The sequence below is a fragment of the Myxine glutinosa genome, chromosome 2, assembly GCF_964187855.1.
Source record: "Myxine glutinosa chromosome 2, kmMyxGlut1.1, whole genome shotgun sequence".
Classification (NCBI taxonomy): domain Eukaryota; kingdom Metazoa; phylum Chordata; class Myxini; order Myxiniformes; family Myxinidae; genus Myxine; species Myxine glutinosa.
The window spans coordinates 167,259,030-167,278,289 of NC_136262.1; the positions used below are offsets into that span (position 1 = coordinate 167,259,030).

General features: G+C 45.8%; 1 protein-coding gene across 1 annotated transcript in view; it reads left to right on the forward strand.

Moving 5' to 3' along the window:
- The window catches only part of LOC137421088 (N-acetylaspartate synthetase-like), a 51,838-nt gene extending 35,278 nt beyond the window's left edge, over window positions 1–16,560 (forward strand). The window contains exons 2-3 of the mRNA XM_068106800.2: window positions 12,606–12,770; window positions 12,977–16,560. Of these exons, the coding sequence (XP_067962901.1) occupies window positions 12,606–12,770; window positions 12,977–13,338 (527 nt within the window). The 3' untranslated portion in view covers window positions 13,339–16,560. The remainder of the gene's footprint in view (window positions 1–12,605; window positions 12,771–12,976) is intronic.
- Window positions 16,561–19,260: the final 2,700 nt, after the last annotated feature.

The following is a 19,260-nucleotide window of genomic DNA, read 5'->3' on the forward strand; positions in this document are numbered from 1 at the left end:
GGTTTGTCTTTCTGTGTGATTAATGTTAGCTCTTTCACGAGCCTCGATCTTGTATACAAAAAAAACAAACAAAAAAAAACAGGATTTACACTAGATCTGAGGAGAAGAGGAAGGAGCTGATAACAGTGGGCAGGGATTATTGAGAGACCTGAGGAGAAGGGGAAGGCGCCAGGAGGAGCGGGAAAAGGGTGCTGAGGAGCTCACATTTGAGTGAGGAGAATTAACAGAGCATGAAGGAGCTCGCGTTTTTGGAGAGGAGAACTGTGGTGTTCTGAGGAGATCGTTCTTGTTAAGGAGGAGAGCTTTAAGAAGGTCATCCTGCCTGCCTGCTTTGGCCCTGGTGTTGTTCTCATCTTCCCTCCCTTTCCAGTTGCTCATCCTGCTTGTCACCTCGCCGTTTCATCCTGCTGTCTCATCACCTTGCCCATCTCATCGCTTGCTCCATGCCCATTCCTCCCATCCCCCACTGCCACCAAAGACAAGTCGCCCAGTTGTGTCCCTCACCCCATCTGTGCTTGTGACTGGATAGAGAGGCACCTTAGTTTATTATAGGATTTATTTTGTATATAGTTGTGATTACCTCATTGCATATAGTTGTTATTGATTTCATTTTCTCTATTTGTGTTTCGGGAATAAACCCGTTCGATTTTAAAAGCTGTTAGTTCCTCGTAATTCTCCACAGCCTGTGTGCACAAGCATAATAGTCTTCATAATTTGGAACGCCTCAGAGATAAAGCTCGTTTCGGTCCATCCGTTCATGGGGTGGTGTTAACCAGCCTGTAAACACGACAATATTTCAAAGGCCTTGAATAACCCTTGGAACACAGACAATCATTAAGAAGGCGAATGGTACCACCAAGACCCTGCCTATATCAGGCCGTCGCTCCAAAGTGGATGACCGAGCAAAGAAGAGACTGGTCAAACAGGCCAGCAAGAGGTCAATGACAATTTTGAAAGAGCTACAGGCCTTTATGGCAAAGACTGGTCACTGAGTGCATGTGACAACAATATCCCAAACACTCCACATTCTGGCCTGTATGGTAGGGGGGCAAGAAGGAAGCCATTACTCAAAAAAGCCCACCCTGAGTCCCGTTTGAGGTATGCAAAAAAAACGACTCCAGAGATTCTGAAACCACGTGGCAAAATTTTGTGGTCTGACGAAACCAAGAAGGAACCTTTTGGCCTAAATGCAAAACGTTACATTTGGTGCAAACCCAACACAGCACATCACCCAATGAACACCATCTCTACTGTGAAGCATGGTGGTGGCAGCATCATGCTATGGAGATGTTTCTTATCAGCAGGGACTGCGGCACTTGTCAGGAAAGAAGTGACAATGGATCAAGCAAAATACAGAAAAATCCAAGAGCAAAACCTGCTGAAATTGAGACGGAAGTCCACCTTTCAGCATGACAACGACCCGAAGCACGTAGATAAAGACACACTGGAGTGGCTGAGGAACAAAAAGCTAAATGACCTTGAGTTGGCCCAGTCAGAGCCCCGACCTAAATCCAATCGAAAATCTGTGGCATCACTTGAAGATTGCTGTCCATCAACGCTCCCCACGCAACTTGACTGAGATTTAACAATTTTGTACAGAAGAATTGGGAAAATATTTCCCAATCAAGGTGTGCAAAGTTGGTAGAGATCTATCCCAACAGACTCACAGCTGTAATTGCTGTCAAAGGTGCTTCCACCGAGTATTAACTCGGGGCGGTGGACACTTATCCAACCAAGATAATCTAGTTTTGTATTTTTAATTAATATTCTGATTTGTAGAATTTGTTTTTCACTTGGAAGTTGTGGGTTACGATGTGTAAATAAAGGTGGAAAAAGTCTGGTTTAATGCAATTTAATTCCAGACTAACAAGGCAACAAAAGGTGAAGATTTTGAAAGGGGGTAGAGACTTTCTATATGCACTGTGTATCCATTGCAAGTTTTCACCTCATATCACATAGGGTTGATTTTACTCAAGAGTTTTTGATGTGCCACAGAATCACATGCTTTACTAAAATCCAGAACTTTCTGCATATTAATTTGTGCTCTGGATTATTGCCTCCGCCACCAAAGGTGGATGGAGGTTATGTTTTCACCCCTGTCTGTTTGTCCGTTTGTCCATCTGTTTGTTTGTTTGTGAACAAGATGTCTCAAGAAGTTGTGGACGGATTCGGACGAAATTTAGCAGAGATGTAGCGTATGTGACAAGGACCAAATTATTAGATTTTGGTGAAGATCCGGATTCGGATCGGGATACTAGAATTTTTAAATGATTCTTTACCATTGGGAGAGAGGGCCAAAAACGATACACAGCAAGATATCTCAAAGTTATGGATGGATTTGGACGAAACTTGTTGGACAGGTTGTTTGTGTGACAAGGACGAATCGATTCGATTTTGGTGAAGATCTGAATATGGATTCGGATATGAGAATTGTTTAATTTTAAGTGATTCTTCACCATTGAGAAATGGGGCCAAAAATGATACATAGCGGGATATCTCATAAAGTAATGAAAGCATTTGGACAAAACTTGTTGGACAGGTTGTGTGTGTGATAAGGAAGAATCGATTCAATTTTGGTGAAGATTTGGATCCGGATCCGGCTCGTATAATTTTTAAGTGATTTTCACCATTGAGTGATATGGCCAACCAAGCAAAGGTTTGCTCTCTACCGAGTGCCGTTCTAGTTACCCTGCGCTCGCGAAGCGAAATGCGGGGTTAAGCAATCGTGTACGTACGTGTGCCGTGTGCCGTACGTGTGTGTAACGTACGTGTCTGCATTTTAAAAATTCATTTTCTCGGCAACCGTTGGTCCGATTGACACGAAATTTTACCATAGAAGCGCCTCGGCCTGTATAATTTTTGTATTCATAATTATGACGTCATAAGTCACGTGGTACGGACGCCATTTTGGAAAAACGGTACACTTCTATAATCTCCCAAACCGCTCAATGGAAAAAATTTCAACATGGCTCATTGTCAAGTACTCACCATGTGGAATAAGATATGTTGATGGTGATGTCATCGGTGCCTTAATTATGACGTCATAATTCGACAAGTGCAACGCTTGATTTGATCAGTATGAATAAGACAAAAATTCCTCTGCAACTGTTAGTCCGATGGACACGAAATTTTCAGAATATGTGCAGCTCCTGTATAATTTTTTTATATAATTATAACGTCATAGGACACGTGGTACAGACGCCATCTTGGGAAAAATCGAAAAAAGTTGCACCTCTATATCTCCGAAACCGCTCGATGGAAAAAAATTGAAACATGGCTCATTGTAAAGAATTCCATATGGGGAATAGGTGTTGTTAACGATGACGTCATTGTGCCATAATTATGACGTCATAATTCGACAGGGACAACGCTTAGTCTGATCAGTTTGAAATGTATTGAGCGTGATCTATGCAACAATTATATTAGAGAATATAAATTTATGATGTCATCGTTCACGTGGTCTGGCAGCCATATTGGATCAAAAAAAAAATGTTCAAAAACAGAGGAGTTGGCTCGCAACAAGTTGACTGTGCAGGGTAAATATTCTATGAATACCGTCTAGTTGGTTAAGGTAATGCTTAATCTCGTCCACAGTGGTGGTTTGTATGCAGCCCGTCTGGGGGCGTGGCTGTGCCGCTGATGCAGTGCCCCCCTTCACCAGTAAGCCAGTAAATACCAGTTACCAAATACCAGTACCCGTTGGGCAGTAAATACCAAATACCAGTACCAGTTACCAGTAAATTTAGTTTACCTCAGTAGGAATTTCAATGAGTTTACCTCAACATTTATTTCATCTTGCTTTATTTTCAATAAATTATTTGATTGTTGAATTTATTGTGGTGTTTGCATGTTTTGTGGTTTCGGAATAAACCCGTGTTTTTTCGTTCAGATAAACCCCTCACAGCCTTCCATCTCATGTGCATGGTAACCGCCATATTTGGCTGCCACCTCAGGAGTTAAAGCTGGTTCGCTTATCCGTCATCAGGCGGTCTTAATCGCAGGTGATGCAACAATACTTTAATTGAAGAGGGTAGTATAGTCTGCAAATAATGTAAGTACTGTATTACATTTTTTTCACTTCAGGCATAGTCAGCCGGTTCGTGAATGACTTGGGTAAAAAAAGGCGAATGGCAAACGATGAACCAATAAATCCGTATTCCTGTGCCACCAGTCAAACGTCAAGCATTGACAGCACATTCTCTATATTTTCATTCCAAACAGCATCATTCGTCGTTCCAATCACAAATTAATACTATGATATTGATATATCAAAATATAATGTTAAATCACGATTGTATTGAGTTATCAAACCAGCGAACCATTATCATCTGTTCACTTCCGCATTCAGGAGCAAGGTCTGTGTCAATCGCATTTCAAAATCATAATTGTATTGAGGAATCTCTGAAACCTCATACTGACCTCATGACACCCGCTGAGACCCCAACACGTTCCACAGAAGGTTATTATATTGTTACGGTTTATAGAACCTTCACTAGTAAATTTTAGTAAACTAGGGCATGCCCGTACTATATATAAGCTAGGACGTGCCCGTACGTGGGTGCCCGTTCCTTGCCAAAAAAAAAAAAAAAAAAAAATTTGTGTAGGGGTGTGTGTGTGTAAACATCCTAGGGTGTGCCCGTACGTGGGTGCAAAAAAACATGCGTGCAAACAACAACAACAAAAAAAAACTTTGAAACCACGTGGCAGTAACGACCACAGAACCCCCCCCCCCTCTATTTACATGAATGGTTTGGTCCATTCGCAACGACCACAGAACCCCCCCCTCTATTTACATGCAATGGTTTGGTCCATTCGCAACGCCAAAGCGAACGGCGAACGGCTAAATCGCCATAGCTCGGTAAGTACTTGTCCGATTAATTTCAAACCTTGAAAAGGCACATCCTCGGGTCCCCAGCAATATACCTGGCAAGTTTAAAGTATATCGGACCCGTGGTTGTCGAGAAACAGCGGTCACAGACAAACAAACAAACGTACAAACGTACAAACGTACAAACGTACAAACAAACACACAGAGATTACTGGAATTATAGATAGATGTTTCCCTGATAAATGTTCCCCTGTAAATATCCACATCAATTGGCTTGTTAAAGATCGCACCCTAGTTAGTCCATGTACAACACGTAGCAAACCATAGGACCTCTCCGTAGTTATTTCATTATTATGTGTTTCAGTTAAGGATCTGTTCCCAATAGTTGAATCTGCGTTGCATTAATCAAATAAGATAGGCCCCTTTCAATTTCCCCAATCGCCTCACCCACGTCTCCGCAAAGTAACGGTCGAGCCCCCAATCGCCTCACCCACGTCTCCGCAAAGTAACGGTCGAGCAGCATTCGCTGCTCCTGGCCTTGATGCGGTTGTTGGCCCCAAACCGCCATTAGCCATGTGGTCAAGCGAGGAAGGAGGGGGCGCAGCCGCCAGAACAAGGTGTGGCACGTCGACGCATCGGCAGAGGTGGAGTCAGCGAGACCTTTGCCAGCCAAACAGCGCCGTGGTGAGCCAACCGGTAGGCATGTCATCCGAGCCGGCGGCTTGAGTCCAACACGAACTATAAAAGCGGCTGAAAGGGACTGCTTTAGAGAGTCGGGTGAGAAGGTACGCTTGAGAGACGCGTGAGAAGGTACACCAAGTGTTCAGTGAGAAGGAGATGAACGAGAGCCGACTTGGGTTGGAGACGACGCGTGGTGAGGTCTGGCTGAGAGAGACGAAGCTGCGCGGAGCCCTTTGACAAGCTGCTTCGGAAAGCCCTACCGCGTGAACGAATACGTGAAGCTGCCGCTGGCTGTTCACTTCCAGCCCGGAGCGTGGACCTGGAGCCAACCTCGACGCTGCGCACCGGCCCGGACCGTCCTACCCTGTCACCTGCATGGACCCTTCTCCTTCTTCCAGTCATTCCTGTATGCTGTAAACGTCTTCTTGTTATCAAGTTTGCAGAACGATAATTTCCCACAATAGTTGACATCCTTCTCCAGCTTGGCCTTCGATTTTTCGCTGCGGTAGCTTGGATTGGGGAATTCTGTATGTGCCAGACTTGAGATGTACTCCTGACTGAACTCACTCAGCTTGACAATCTTTTTGTCACATATAATGTCTTTGTCAATCTTCTCACACACGTCCGAGTATGCTGTCCTATGCGCTAACTCAAGATTTTCTTGTTGTGCTCGCTTTTCGTCATCAGTACTCCTCCATTGCTTTGGATCCGCAATGTACTTGGCTCGACAGCTCTTGTGGTACTGTGCCTCACATGCAAACAAGTCATGGCCCCTGATCCTAGTCAACAGTTTTTCGTCCGCTTTCCGCTCAGCTGATTCCAGAACTCTTCTCCATCCATCAAACTCAAATTTAGATGCTCCCTCGATTGACCAGCTGCCTTTCACTTTGATTTTTCTTGCGTCCTTCAGAGTTACAGAAAATACAATCAGCCTTGAAGAGAACGTTAGCACTCTCAGTTGACGATCGCCGACTTCTTCTGGATGTTCCAGGCATGTCTGCAGGAACCTTCATGCGTTTAAGATTCATGGTGAATCTCTGGTAACATTCACGATGATATCCATCATAGTCTGTATATGTATCAGGAATGAGATCACACACCTGTTGCATCTGTGTATGGCATCAACTGGTGGCTCAATCTAACGGATCGTACTTCTTTCAGTTTGTCCAGTCTTTTATCACCATCTTTCATGCTGACGAACAACTGCAGTGGCTTACAGTTTGATCCTGGAACATGGACTACGCATCTTGGTTCGGAGGTGGAGGCTTTACAACTGCCATCGCGTTTTCTCTTCGATGGCGGGCTATCCTCGTCAGTTGGATTCCGAGTATCAGCAGAATCTTGCAACATTGTCTGGTTGTATTTAGTAGATTACACTGTGGCTTGGATCTGCAATAAACAAAACAATACGACATTCACAATTGGTGCACATCTGGCATGAAGGAATACATTTCATAATGAGGAAGAATTATCACATTTAAGAACTTGTGTAATGAAAATATATCTTAAATAAATTTCAATGATCTGTATCACAATATTGGAATCAGCTGAAATATGGTGGAATATTAGTTCAAATATGCTTAAATAATATGGTTAATCATTCTCAGTTCTGCAAGTGAAGCTTAACTAACCTTGTCTGTCCCTGCGATTCTTGGACGCCAAGTCCAAAAACTTAAGCTGGAAGTGAAACCCAGCGAAACTGTTCCAACATGAAGAATGAAATGCTGAAATAAAACTTACCTAATAATTAATAAAGGGAAAGTAAATTAATACACATATCATTATGTGACGCGCCGGATATCTACAAGGGGTGTGTGTATATGTACCCCAATAACTCATATTACATATGTCTCAAACTTACAAATGACCCCATAACTCACCAAAATATGAAAATGTGCCCACGGATCACGACGCGAAGCGAAATTGGTCACGTTTTGAGGGTACCCCCGTACATTGGCCCCAAATGACAAGTTCATCCCAACTTATGCAATGTTAACATTTGATTTCATGTTCAGGATACTCTAGGCCTAGGGCATCAGAAAAATATAGGGTCGGAGGTCTGTGGGGGGCGGGGGGTGCACGGCCAGCTATAGTAGCCCATGGCCTAAATCATTGGCCGCATCATTCTGAGTAAACATTGATCCATAATGCTATTATGTTATAAAGAGCTTTTAAGAAAGAGGAACGTTTTATTTAGTGAACATTCGGTTTAGAGATATTGAAAGGAACAAGGGATAAGGAAATGAGTAATAGAGCACTGAGTTAAGAGTTTGGATTTTTAACTCAACTGGACTATGTCCAACTGAGTTTTTGTCAACACCCAGTGTCTGTCGTCCGTCGTCCGTCTGTCGTCTGTCTGTCTGTCTGTCTGTCTGTCTGTCTGTCGCCTGCAAACAATTCGACGTCTACTCTCTAAAAGTCACAAATATTGAATAAATTTGATGAAACTTGTTATGCAGCATCTTTGAGACATAAACTAGTTTGGGATTGCATTTGGGCGTTGCACACCCAAAAATGGTCGCGGCAGGGCGGCCATATTGAAAAATCCATTTTTGTCAATCTGGTACTTCCTAATGTAGCTAGAAGGCTGAAACTTGGTGTGTAGACAGTATGTAACAAACCTAAACACATATAATAAATTCAAGTCTGAAATCTGAGAAAAGTAATTGTAGTTTAACTTTTCATGCCTCACTTAAAACTCAATTTTTTCTAGTTTCCTGTTTAAACGTGAGATACCTTCAACGTTACTGTACCTCTTTAACACATATAAACTATATAGTTTGTGGTTCTATTATGCATATTCTAACCATATTGATATAGACCAGTTGAGTTCAGGTTCCCTGGAACCTCTAGTTTTCTGATGTTGTTGTTGTTGTTGGCGGTTAATTTTTCTGAGTGAAGGAGAGATATTTTGTTTGTATTTTTGAGGGAGGGGAAATGCATTGAGCTGAGGGATCAGAGGTAACACTACCTTGGATAAAAGGAGTTAAAACGAGGCAAAAATGGAGGCAAAGCACACCTGACTATCACCAGTAGGCCCAAAAATTACCTCGGGATGCAAATTCAACGATTCAACACAGCAGCATATGCTTTGGGACATACATTTTTTTATGAAAAACATGAACAACAAAACAGAAATAAAAATAAAACAGTAAAACACAAAGTATCTGGTCGGGGGAAGTTAGCTTAAATGAACTGGAACTGGCAAGAGGCAATCGGTCGTCCACGTGCACCGAACCCCGAACCGGGAGGATGTCTTTCACTGTTCCTGTACCAAATCTAAATCCTCCCATATATATCATTTTGAACTCTTAATAAACCCTGCAATCTAGCTCTTCACAATCACATCGGGAGCCCTATAAAAGCCCCTATAAGAACCTTACTATCCATAGCATATTTAATCCCGAATCGCACATAATCCTATACATTAATTCCCTCCATTATGTCAACGCTTTCTCTCGATACCTTCTCTTTTACCCAGATTGATTGCTACACGAACCCAGATTTACCCAGATTGACACCAACTTCTATGTTCTATCACCTCTAATACATCTTGTAACTTTCTAATCCCATCCTCCAATCTCTGTCCTCGTCAAATCATGTTCACTTACTATAACTACATCGCACTTCTCGCTATCAAATTTTGCTTCAAGCTCCTCCATCTTAAGTTATTTAAATTCCAAGCAAATGACCTTTAGAGGCCATATTTCCCTGCAGAGCAGGTGTTGGCCTTTTTCGGGAACCGTGGTTCCCTTTTTTGAGGCAATGTTTGATGGCCGGATGCCCTTCCTGCTGCCAACCCGTTAGTCGCCTCTTGCGACACACAGGGAATTACCAGTGAACTGGTACTCAATTTGCCGACCTCAGAAGGAGGACAGGCTGAGTCAACCCCACTGGTGTTAATTCAGCGATCGACCGGGATTCAAACCCAGGATCATAGGATCCCAAGCCGGCACCCTAAAACCTCACCTCCACTCATTTGTTCCTCTATTCTCTCACCTGTGAAATCAACCTCCCTAGTCTGTTCAGTCCCATTCTTCCTTCAAGGGTTTCAAGGCAACTGTTCACCACTACCTGAGATCACCACCCATCCATACTCATGATCTCTTCTGCCCGAAACAAACCCATTCCCACACACTCCCTTTTTCATGTTATTGTGATTTTCCCCTCTCACCTCTTTTCATTTGTTATTCGTCAATCTATTTGCTCCAAAAACGATTTCCATTACTTCCTCAGTGCAAATCTTTGCTACACACACCATTCTTGCAACCATAGGTTGACATCAATTGACATCCACTGCCAAATTCTATTCATTTTCCTATTCTCATAAGAATACCTTCCAGTGGTGACAATATTGATTATTCCCTCCTTTGCTTCCATCTAGGTATGTCATTCTTGACGAACACGTTTCAATATTTGTGTGTTGTTTTTGTCGCAAAATGATTGTATAACAGATTTGACATTGCTGTTGATAATTTTGTTAATGATAATTTCACATGACATGTTAATGACAATTATTAATGTCAATGACAATTAAATGACAATAACATGCCCATAATGTTAAATGTATTCATCACCGCTCAATAACAAATGCTTTATATCATTCCCTTTTTAATTATATTAATGAACAGGATTAAATAATTAAATTGATATATGTGGAAAAATTACGTGCCCAGGCCAGGAATCAAACCCAGGTCCTCTGGAAAACCATACCAGTGCTCTGCCATCTGAGCTATGGAGGATGACTAAACATGCAATTTTCCCACACATTTTTCTGTTAATTAATCGAATTGCTTCACTACGCCCCCAGTGGTGTTTATAATAGCGTACATTAATTTGTCCCTCCATTGGAGGAAGACCCTCTCATGATCAGGCCGTTGGTGCTCCTATGGTTGGCAGCGAGTGCCCCGGAAGCATTGACGGAAAGAGAGTGGCAATCATATGTGTGGAAACATTGCATGCTCAGCCAGGGTCGCCCAGATAGCTCAGATGGCAGAGCACTGGTACGGTTTTCCAGAGGACCTGGGTTTGATTCCTGGTCTGGGCGCGTAATTTTTCCACATATATATCAATTTAATTATTTATTAAATTAAAATGATTAATTTAATTCACCCCTGATCCACTTTTTTGAAATACCGACTTCTTTCCTGGAAGTCCTAGCTGTGTCCATGTGTTTTTTTTAACCTCTCCTACCCCCCAATCCCTTTCCCACGCCTCCTCCCCCCCCCAAGCCCTCTCCCTCCCACAGATCTCCCAATGTCCCTGCTCTCAAATGTTGTACTTGTGTGCTTCCCCCTCTCTCCCCATCTTGTCTCCCACTCCCTTTATTTTGTACTAGCAGAAGTACCCGGCATTGCCGGGTGGGGGAGGGGAGAGGAGGGGGAAGAGGAGGGGAGGGGAGAGGGGGGGAGGGAAGGAGAGGGGGGGAGGGGAGGAGAGGGGAGAAGGGGGGGGGGGGAAGTACCCGGCATTCCGTGTATAAACGTGAGGGAGAAGAGGGGGGAGGGGAGGGGGAGGGAGTGAGGGGAGGAGAGGGGGGAGGGGGAGGGGGGAGGGGAGGGGGGGGAGAGGGAGGGGGAGGGGGTGGGGAGGGGGAGGAGGAGGAGGGAGGGGAGGGGGAGGGGGGAGGGCGCGCGAATCGTCGAATCAGCGCGCTGCTCTGCCACCGATTCAGATTCCGTGTATAATATTCCTCGCTGAAAGAAAATATGGATCTAAAGATGAAAGAAAAAAAACCTATGTGGTGTGAATGGCAATGTTCCTCGCTGAAATGTGAAAAACGCAATCGCACAGCAAGGAACATCACGTGATCGCTCTGAGCGGTCGATTGCAACTCTGCGTCGTGTCGTGGGCGTGGCCAACGTGGCCTCATGCTCCCAGGTGATTGGCTAACTCGAGCTCGAGAGAGCCATAATGCACTACGTTATGGCAAAAAATATGGATCTAAAGATGAAAGAAAAAAAAACCTATGTGGTGTGAATGGCAATGTTCCTCGCTGAAATGTGAAAAAACGCAATCGCTTTTCACTCTGAAATACGTGCGAATGCGTAACTGAGTTAATGGCGGCAAGGAACATCACGTGATCGCTCTGAGCGAATCAGTGCGCTGCTCTGCCATTCCGGTCATAATATTCCTCGCTGAAATGCGCTGAGGTAAAAATATGGTAAAAAAATATTATGAAATAAATTTTTAGGTCGGCCATGTTCTTCCCAGGCTCAATGGCCATGTCTGTGCCAAATATCAAGTACGTGAGCCTCTCCGTTTAGGAGTCTCGGTAACATTACACACACACACACACATAAACTGTGTTTTATATATATAATATGTGTCTTATATGTCTTATGTGTCTTGTGTTTCCGTTATTTTTTTGGCATTCATATTCGCTCTTACACGAGCCTCGATCTTGTATACAAAAAATAAATAAATAAATAAAAAGGTGGTGTAAAGGATGCAGCATCAGCGGCGGTAAACTTCCAATTCAATGGGTTTGTTTTTTCTTACAGCCTCTACAATTTGCATTCTATTTCAATTGTTTTATATATTTGAACACTATGGGATCAGCTTGTTTGCACTTCCAAAACCCTCCAGTTTAGTAGTGCTTGGGCAAAAGGAATTTATGCATGCCATCTCGACCAATCAAATTTGCCATGCACTCCAAGGGAGGTAAGAGGGTCGGGGAGGAGTAGTGAGATTCAGACAAAAATGCAACACATAGCAATGCAACCACAGAACTAACCTTGTCCAAAAGATGTTTGTTTAACTGCATCTTTTTCTCAAAGATCGTTCCAAACTTGTGAGTTTCTCTGAGAAGAGTTGGCAGGGGGTTCAGCCCTAGATTGTTCCGCTTGACCGATCAGCTTTATATGGTTGCCACTTGCCATCGCACGTCTTATACAAAGTTCATGAACAAAGCTAATATAGATAATGCTCAGAAATGCAAAGCAAGAGTTGAAAAACCCTTCCCAAGTTATTTTTCTCAAGACTGCACAGGTAAGGTGTTTTATAAACGTTCTAGAGCTTTCTAGAAACCCAACACAAGCAAATTAGAGATGGATTATATTTGATTTGTATCTCTTTGTTATTCGTGTTCATCCAGTGGGCTGTCTGGCACTGACTGGTTCTACTCTACTGACCCTCTGTGTTCCTTGTATACTCCTTGGGCTCCGCTATCACTACAGTCAGCATGCCATCTTGAACTACGTACGCACTATCCTTGATACAGACCTGGCAGATATTCCGAAGCATTACATGAAGAGTCCTGGTAGGTATTTTTCTCTTTTGCTCCCTATTTCTTTCTTTCGCTTTCACTAACATTATTGGCACAATCATTTTTTACCATTGTGGCTATTTTGTTCTCCTGAGTCATGTAGCATCCATTTTATATCCATTGAGGTTTGTGCTTGAAATGGCTTTAAGCGAAGAAGTTTAATTCACCCTTGTTTTTTAACTTCTGAAAACCCTTCTCAGGCTGTTGTTTCTGGGTTGCTGTCCTGGACATCACTGTGGTAGGGATGGTAGCAGTTCGAGATCTCAACGATGGATCTGCAGAGCTCTGCCGCATGTCCGTGGATCCACGATTTCGTGGCCGTGGCATTGCCAAAGCACTGGGACATCGGGTCATCGAGTTTGCTGTGGCCCATGGCTTTTCAGCAATTGTCCTGAGCACCACAGCAGTGAAACGCAACGCACATCACCTTTATCGTTCTCTTGGTTTTGTAGAAGAGAATTCTGATAGTAGAAGCACCTGCGCCCTCAACTCCTCAGGACTACAACGCATGTTTTTTCAGCTCCGTCATTACCATTACCGGCTGCAACTGACTGAGGAATGAAGAAAGCTACGAGCAAACTGCACGTTACATTTCAATCATGCATCAATCATTCCAACTTCTGTTACCTGTCCAATTGCCCAACAACACCCTCAAAGCAGCTTCTTGCTCAAGTTCCTTCTCTTCCTTTATCTCACCCTTGTTGTCCGTTCATCTCACACAGGCTTTGCCTCTCATTCTCCCAGACCTTATTATATTCTCACCTTTGCTTGACTAGCACTTCCCTTGTGTTTATAGATTACCCAACCAAACCTGTTGGTCAGTATATTATCAGCTGCACTACATTTCTGACATTATGCCTTATGCACCATCTGCCCCTTTTCTGTACAAGATTGAGGATGAAGGAAGAGAAAGGTACAGAGAGTAAAAAGGCAATATACTCGTACATTACCAGGGAAGTAGTAGGGGAAGTAGGAAAACATTTCAACAAAACCGAGAGAACGATCTGAAACAGAGGAGATAGAGGAGGGGTGTGAACATATAAATCTGCAAGTAATGGGGATTGGATAGGTAGGATTAATGAGGGTAGAAAAGATTACGAGAAGGAATGGAGGATTACATGACATAGCCTGCTTGAAGACCTGGAGGGAAGAATGGGTTGGAGCATCCTCAGGTAGATTAAATATTTAAAAAGTGAAGGTGTGCAGTCAGCCTGCATTTTGGGAGTTTAACCAGGAGGGGATTCTTGTAATAACATGTGCATCCTGGAGTAGGTGGGGGCAAATCATGGGGCTGAGAAAGCAGAGGAAGCTAGCTAGACTGGAGGCAGAAAAAAATGCCACTGACCTGTATGTGATGTGATAGCAAAAGGCCTTAAAGTACTTCGGCCTCATAACTGGAGATGCCAATGCCAATGCCAATTGAAGATGCCAATTCCACAGATTTTATTAAAGACGGGTGATGCTGGGGTGCCAGCCCAAATAAAACAGCAGTACTCTATTGAGCTATGGAAAAAGGCCTTAAAGCCTCTGAATAGTTATGATTTATCAATAAATTATTTGGAAGGGTGAAAGATTCCACGTCCGCAGCTGGCTTCAGAGGTCAGGTTTGCAATACGGTTGACCCAAAGAGGTTATTGCTGATGCTGAGTCCAATAAATTCAAGACTAAACCTATTCTAGTGGCTGCCAATGAAATTAGACCGGTGTGTTCTTTTGATAATCCTTCTGCAGTGACAGGGTGTGACTGATACATGGCAGGATTGAAAGATACTGTATAATCAATTGCAGATCCGCAGAAAGTGATCCAGCTGCTGTATGATTGTCAATTGGATATAGAGTATTGTGCAAAATAATTTGGAATCATCTGCAAAAAAAAGAAAGAAAGATTTTTACACATCATATGCAGACGAAGAACAACACTGACCACAACCCTGCAACGGTAGAGAAGAGAGTTCAATTTATAGCATCGCGATGACTGCACAAATGGAGGAAGTCAGAAAGCCAGGTATTGAGGTGGTCTTGTATGTTCCTGGCAGAAGGCTTGGCAAGCATTGTAGGATGTCAGACTTTGTCGAATGGACCAGGGAAATGACCTCTTGTTTGAGATTTAGGACCTCTGACCATTGCTGAGAGAGAAGCAGTGCTTGCATGGCCAGAGTTGAGTGACTTGGATGGAATACAAACTTGGGGTTAGAGATTAGATGCTTGAAAAGAGGAAAGAATTGACATTGACAGCGATAATGGGTTCCTTGCCTTTGTTTGTAAATGAAAGGAAGCCTACAGATTTTGGCACTACAGACTTGCCCGCAAAAAATCAGATTTTACGCCACCATCTTATGGCCTGTGTAGTTGTTATGATATATTTTTTCACTCTTTTTGTGAATGGGAATGATGTTAGCTGATGTACAGGGGATTCAGGAGGTGGGTAAAGGAGGACATGCTGAGGTGAGCAGATAGAGGAGAAGCAATAGTGCTGGAGCAGGACTTGAAAACATGGGCATTGATGCCTTCTTTGGCTGATGGGACCATTGGCTGATGGGGAGTTGAGCCTGGACAGAATTTACTCTACCTTCAAGTGTGAAAGACAGCATCAACTAGAAAGCATCCCAAAATGAAAAGCCCGTCCACATCCGCTTTGTACTCTAACTAAACTTGACGAAAGCAACAGTAAATTAACTAAAAAGTAACTAGAAAGTAAATTATATTAATTCTGTCACGTACTCTCAAAATAAAGGTTTGTTGAAAATTTGATGACAAAAGTTCAAAAATGTTGACAGACACACTGAATCACAAATGGTAAATAAATAAAGAAACACGGAACTGATAAAAAAAAAACACCGCTGCCTCGTGCTGCGCAGCGGTGGCCGAGCTAATACGGGTTAATTGTACCTACTATGACTTTGTCCTTTGACATTTTGACCCAATTATTAATTAGTTTTCTCTTTATTCTCATAATAAAGGTGTAATGAAAATTTGATGTCAAAAGCTCAAATGGTTAAAAAAAAGTTATGGCCTGCGCAAACACAAACCCACACGATTGCAAAACACCGTCTCCAGCTGAGCGGGGTACAGACCAACAAGGCAGTGGGTATAGGGGCCAGAGTGGGAACAGATTAGGAGTGGTTGGGTACACAAACACTGAGTTGAGATGTTCTGCCTTTTGTTAAGCACAGACTAAGGTAAGCAAGGGAATGGAGAAAAAGCAAACAACAGAGACAGATTTGACAAGACACCACCAGGAATTTGACGAAGGAGACTTGATAGACCAATCAGCGTGGCTTTATTCCTGCAAGAGCTTCATTCAGGAAGCAACAAGCCAAGGGCAGGAATGCCATATGCTAGACTTGGACTGGAATCATCCCATCATTCAATTTAACCCATCACAATTAATCAGAATTCTTCGTTGCGTTAAATAGTGCAAATAATCCGGTTGATGGTGATATTCCGCCATAAACGTTTGCTGTATCAAGTCCCCATTGCATCAGGCAGCATGGATTGCTCCAAATAATTTCCACATTCAAATGGGACAGTTCAAATCTTCCAGTTAACTCCACATTTTATCAAATATGTCATTTACCCTTACGTCCACACTCGTTCCCCCAACTACATCTTAGCTCACCACAGAGTATATGTTTAGTTGAAAAGGGCTGTATGTGCTGGCTTCTCTCTACCAATTTAATTACTTAATGTCCTGTTTTTTATTTTGTAAATATTGTTTTAAAATTGTCATACACTTAGGTGAATTGCAAAGAGATGGGTTGGCTATGCTGGGTGTATTCTTCATTTTCATTCTGTTTAATCTGCCTGATTTAACACACAAGTAACAAAAATCTGAAAATTAACGATCCACTAAAAGGAAATATTCCTTTTGTTACTTTGTATTCTAATAGCACTTATCATTGACTCCTATGACTTAAAAGATTTACTTTTATTTTCTTAGCATCCAAAAATTCACATGTAAACATTATGGTGATTCGCTCCTTCCAGCACAAAAAGTCTATTTCACCACTTCAATTTAATTGTTACCTCAGCTTGGGAAATCTCCAACAGTCCAAACTAGTAAACAAATACATTCTGGATCAATTTGTCCAATATTTTTCAGGATCTCACTGAAATCCTGCTTGTATAATCACATAAGGACATACACACCGAAGTTTGGCACAGGATGAGGCCACAAACTCTAGTATCGTCACCATCCACACACACGCTAATCTCCCCATAGCATGGTATTAAAGCGCGGCGTTACGCGCGCTGCTTGTGAGCAAGGAGGAAGCGGACAAGCGGTAACATATAAACGTCTTTATTGTAAGACTACACTGTAACACTGAACTCCAACTCCTCCGGGCTGGTCGCCCGGTGTATGGTATGAGGCCATGCCTACCCCTCGGGCGTGGCCACCGCCCACTTGGTGCGTGGAATGATGTCACCACGCCAGTGGGCTTTTGTGTCCGCCAAACGCGCCCCCCCAGAATTCCCGCGCACCTGGAGGGCCAGTTTGCGGGGCAGACGAATGACCCGGCCGAAGCGCCCCCTGGCGATCGGCGGCGTCCGGGGTGCAGGGATACCAGGTGGGATGCCCCTGGCTGCCCCTGGGATGGGTGCAGGACCGGGGGGCGCCGTGGCGGCGGGGCTGGGCGGTGCCGGGGGTCCGCCCGCAGGAGGGCGGCCCCGACGTGGGGGTCGGGCCACTGGCGGTGGATGGTCCACATCGAGGTGGGCCGGCTTGAGGCGGTCTACCGAAACGCGGTCAGGAGTACCGCCGATGTCCAGGGTGAAGTGCTTCGCCCCGGTCTCCAGCACGCGGAAAGGCCCGTCGTACGGGGGCCGCAGTGGTGTCCGATGGGCATCGTGGCGGACGAAGACGTACTCCGCCGTGCGAAGCTCCGGGGCGACGTGCGTCGGTGGGTGCCCGTGGCATGCCGTTGGCACCGGGGCGAACCTCTGGGCGGTCTCTTGCAGAGCGGAGCGCTGCTGTGCCGCGGACCATGGTGCCGTGGAGTCGGGGAGGAACTCGCCCGGCACCCGCAGCGGTTGCCCGAAGACCAACTCCGCCGCGGATGCGCGCAGGTCCTCCTTGGGCGCCGTCCGGAGGCCCAGCAGGACCCAGGGGAGCCTGTCGACCCAGCCGCCGTCGCGGAGGGTGGCCCTGAGCGCGGCCTTCAATGAGCGGTGAAATCGCTCACACAGGCCGTTAGCCTGGGGGTGGTAGGCCGTGGTTCGGTGCAGCCGGACCCCGAGCCCCTGCACAACCGCCCCCCAGAGCTCCGAGGTGAACTGGGGGCCGCGGTCGGATGAGATGTCTGAGGGGGCGCCGAACCGGGCGACCCAGGTGGCGATGAAAGCCTGCGCGACATCGGCCGCCGTTGTCGACGCCAAGGGCACGGCCTCCGGCCACCGGATGGTGCGGTCCACCATGGTGAGGACGTAGGTGAAACCCCGCGAGGGGGGCAGAGGTCCCACCAGGTCCACGTGGACGTGGTCAAACCAGCGTTCCGGCACCGTGAACGGGGCCAACGGGGCCTGGGTGTGCCGGTGCACCTTGGCGCGCTGGCACGCGAGGCACGTCCTGGCCCAGCTGCGGACGGCCTTCCGGAGGCTATGCCAGACGAACGTGTCGGCGATCAGCCTTGGGAGGCCCTCGCGCCCGGGTGGGACAGGCCGTGGATGGCGTCAAACACCTGGCGCTGCCAGCCCGCGGGCACAATGGGGCGAGGACGCCCGAGGGAGACGTCGCACAAGAGGGCCGCGCCCGCGCCGTCGAACGGCACCTCGGTGACGCGGAGGCCCGTGACGGCGGTCCGCAAGGCCTGGACGTCGGGGTCAGCGGCCTGGTCCGCTGCCATCCGGGCATAGTCGATGCCGAGGTGGACTGCGTGGGCGACGGGCCGGGAAAGGCAATCCGCCACCGGGTTGTCCTTCCCCGCGACGTGCTGGATGTCCGTCGTGTACTCGGACACGGCCGAGAGGTGACGCTGCTGCCGGGCCGACCACGGCTCGGTGACCTTGCCCATCGCGAAGATCAGCGGCTTGTGGTCGACGAAGGCAGTGAACGCCCGGCCCTCGAGCAGATGGCGGAAGTGCCTGACCGCCAAGTGAAGTCCGAGCAACTCGCGGTCGAAGGTACTGTAACGGTGTTCGGGCGGGCGAAGCTGCCGGCTAAAGAACGCCAGCAGTTGCCAAGCTCCACGCACCCATTGCTCGTGCACCGCGCCCACCGCGTAGTCCGAGGCATCGGTGGTGAGGGCGATCAGTGCATCGGGCGCCGGGTGCGCGAGCATGGTGGCGTTAGCCAAGGCGAGCTTCGCGCCCGTGAACGCCGTGTCCATCTGCTCGGTTCAGGTAACGTCGCCTTTGCCCGGCTTACCTCGGAGAGCTTCGTGCAGGGGGCGCAGGAGCTGGGCGATACGGAGCAGGAACCGATGGTAAAAGTTCACCATGCCCAGGAACTCCTGCAGCCCTCTGATCGTGCGGGGGCGCGGAAACCC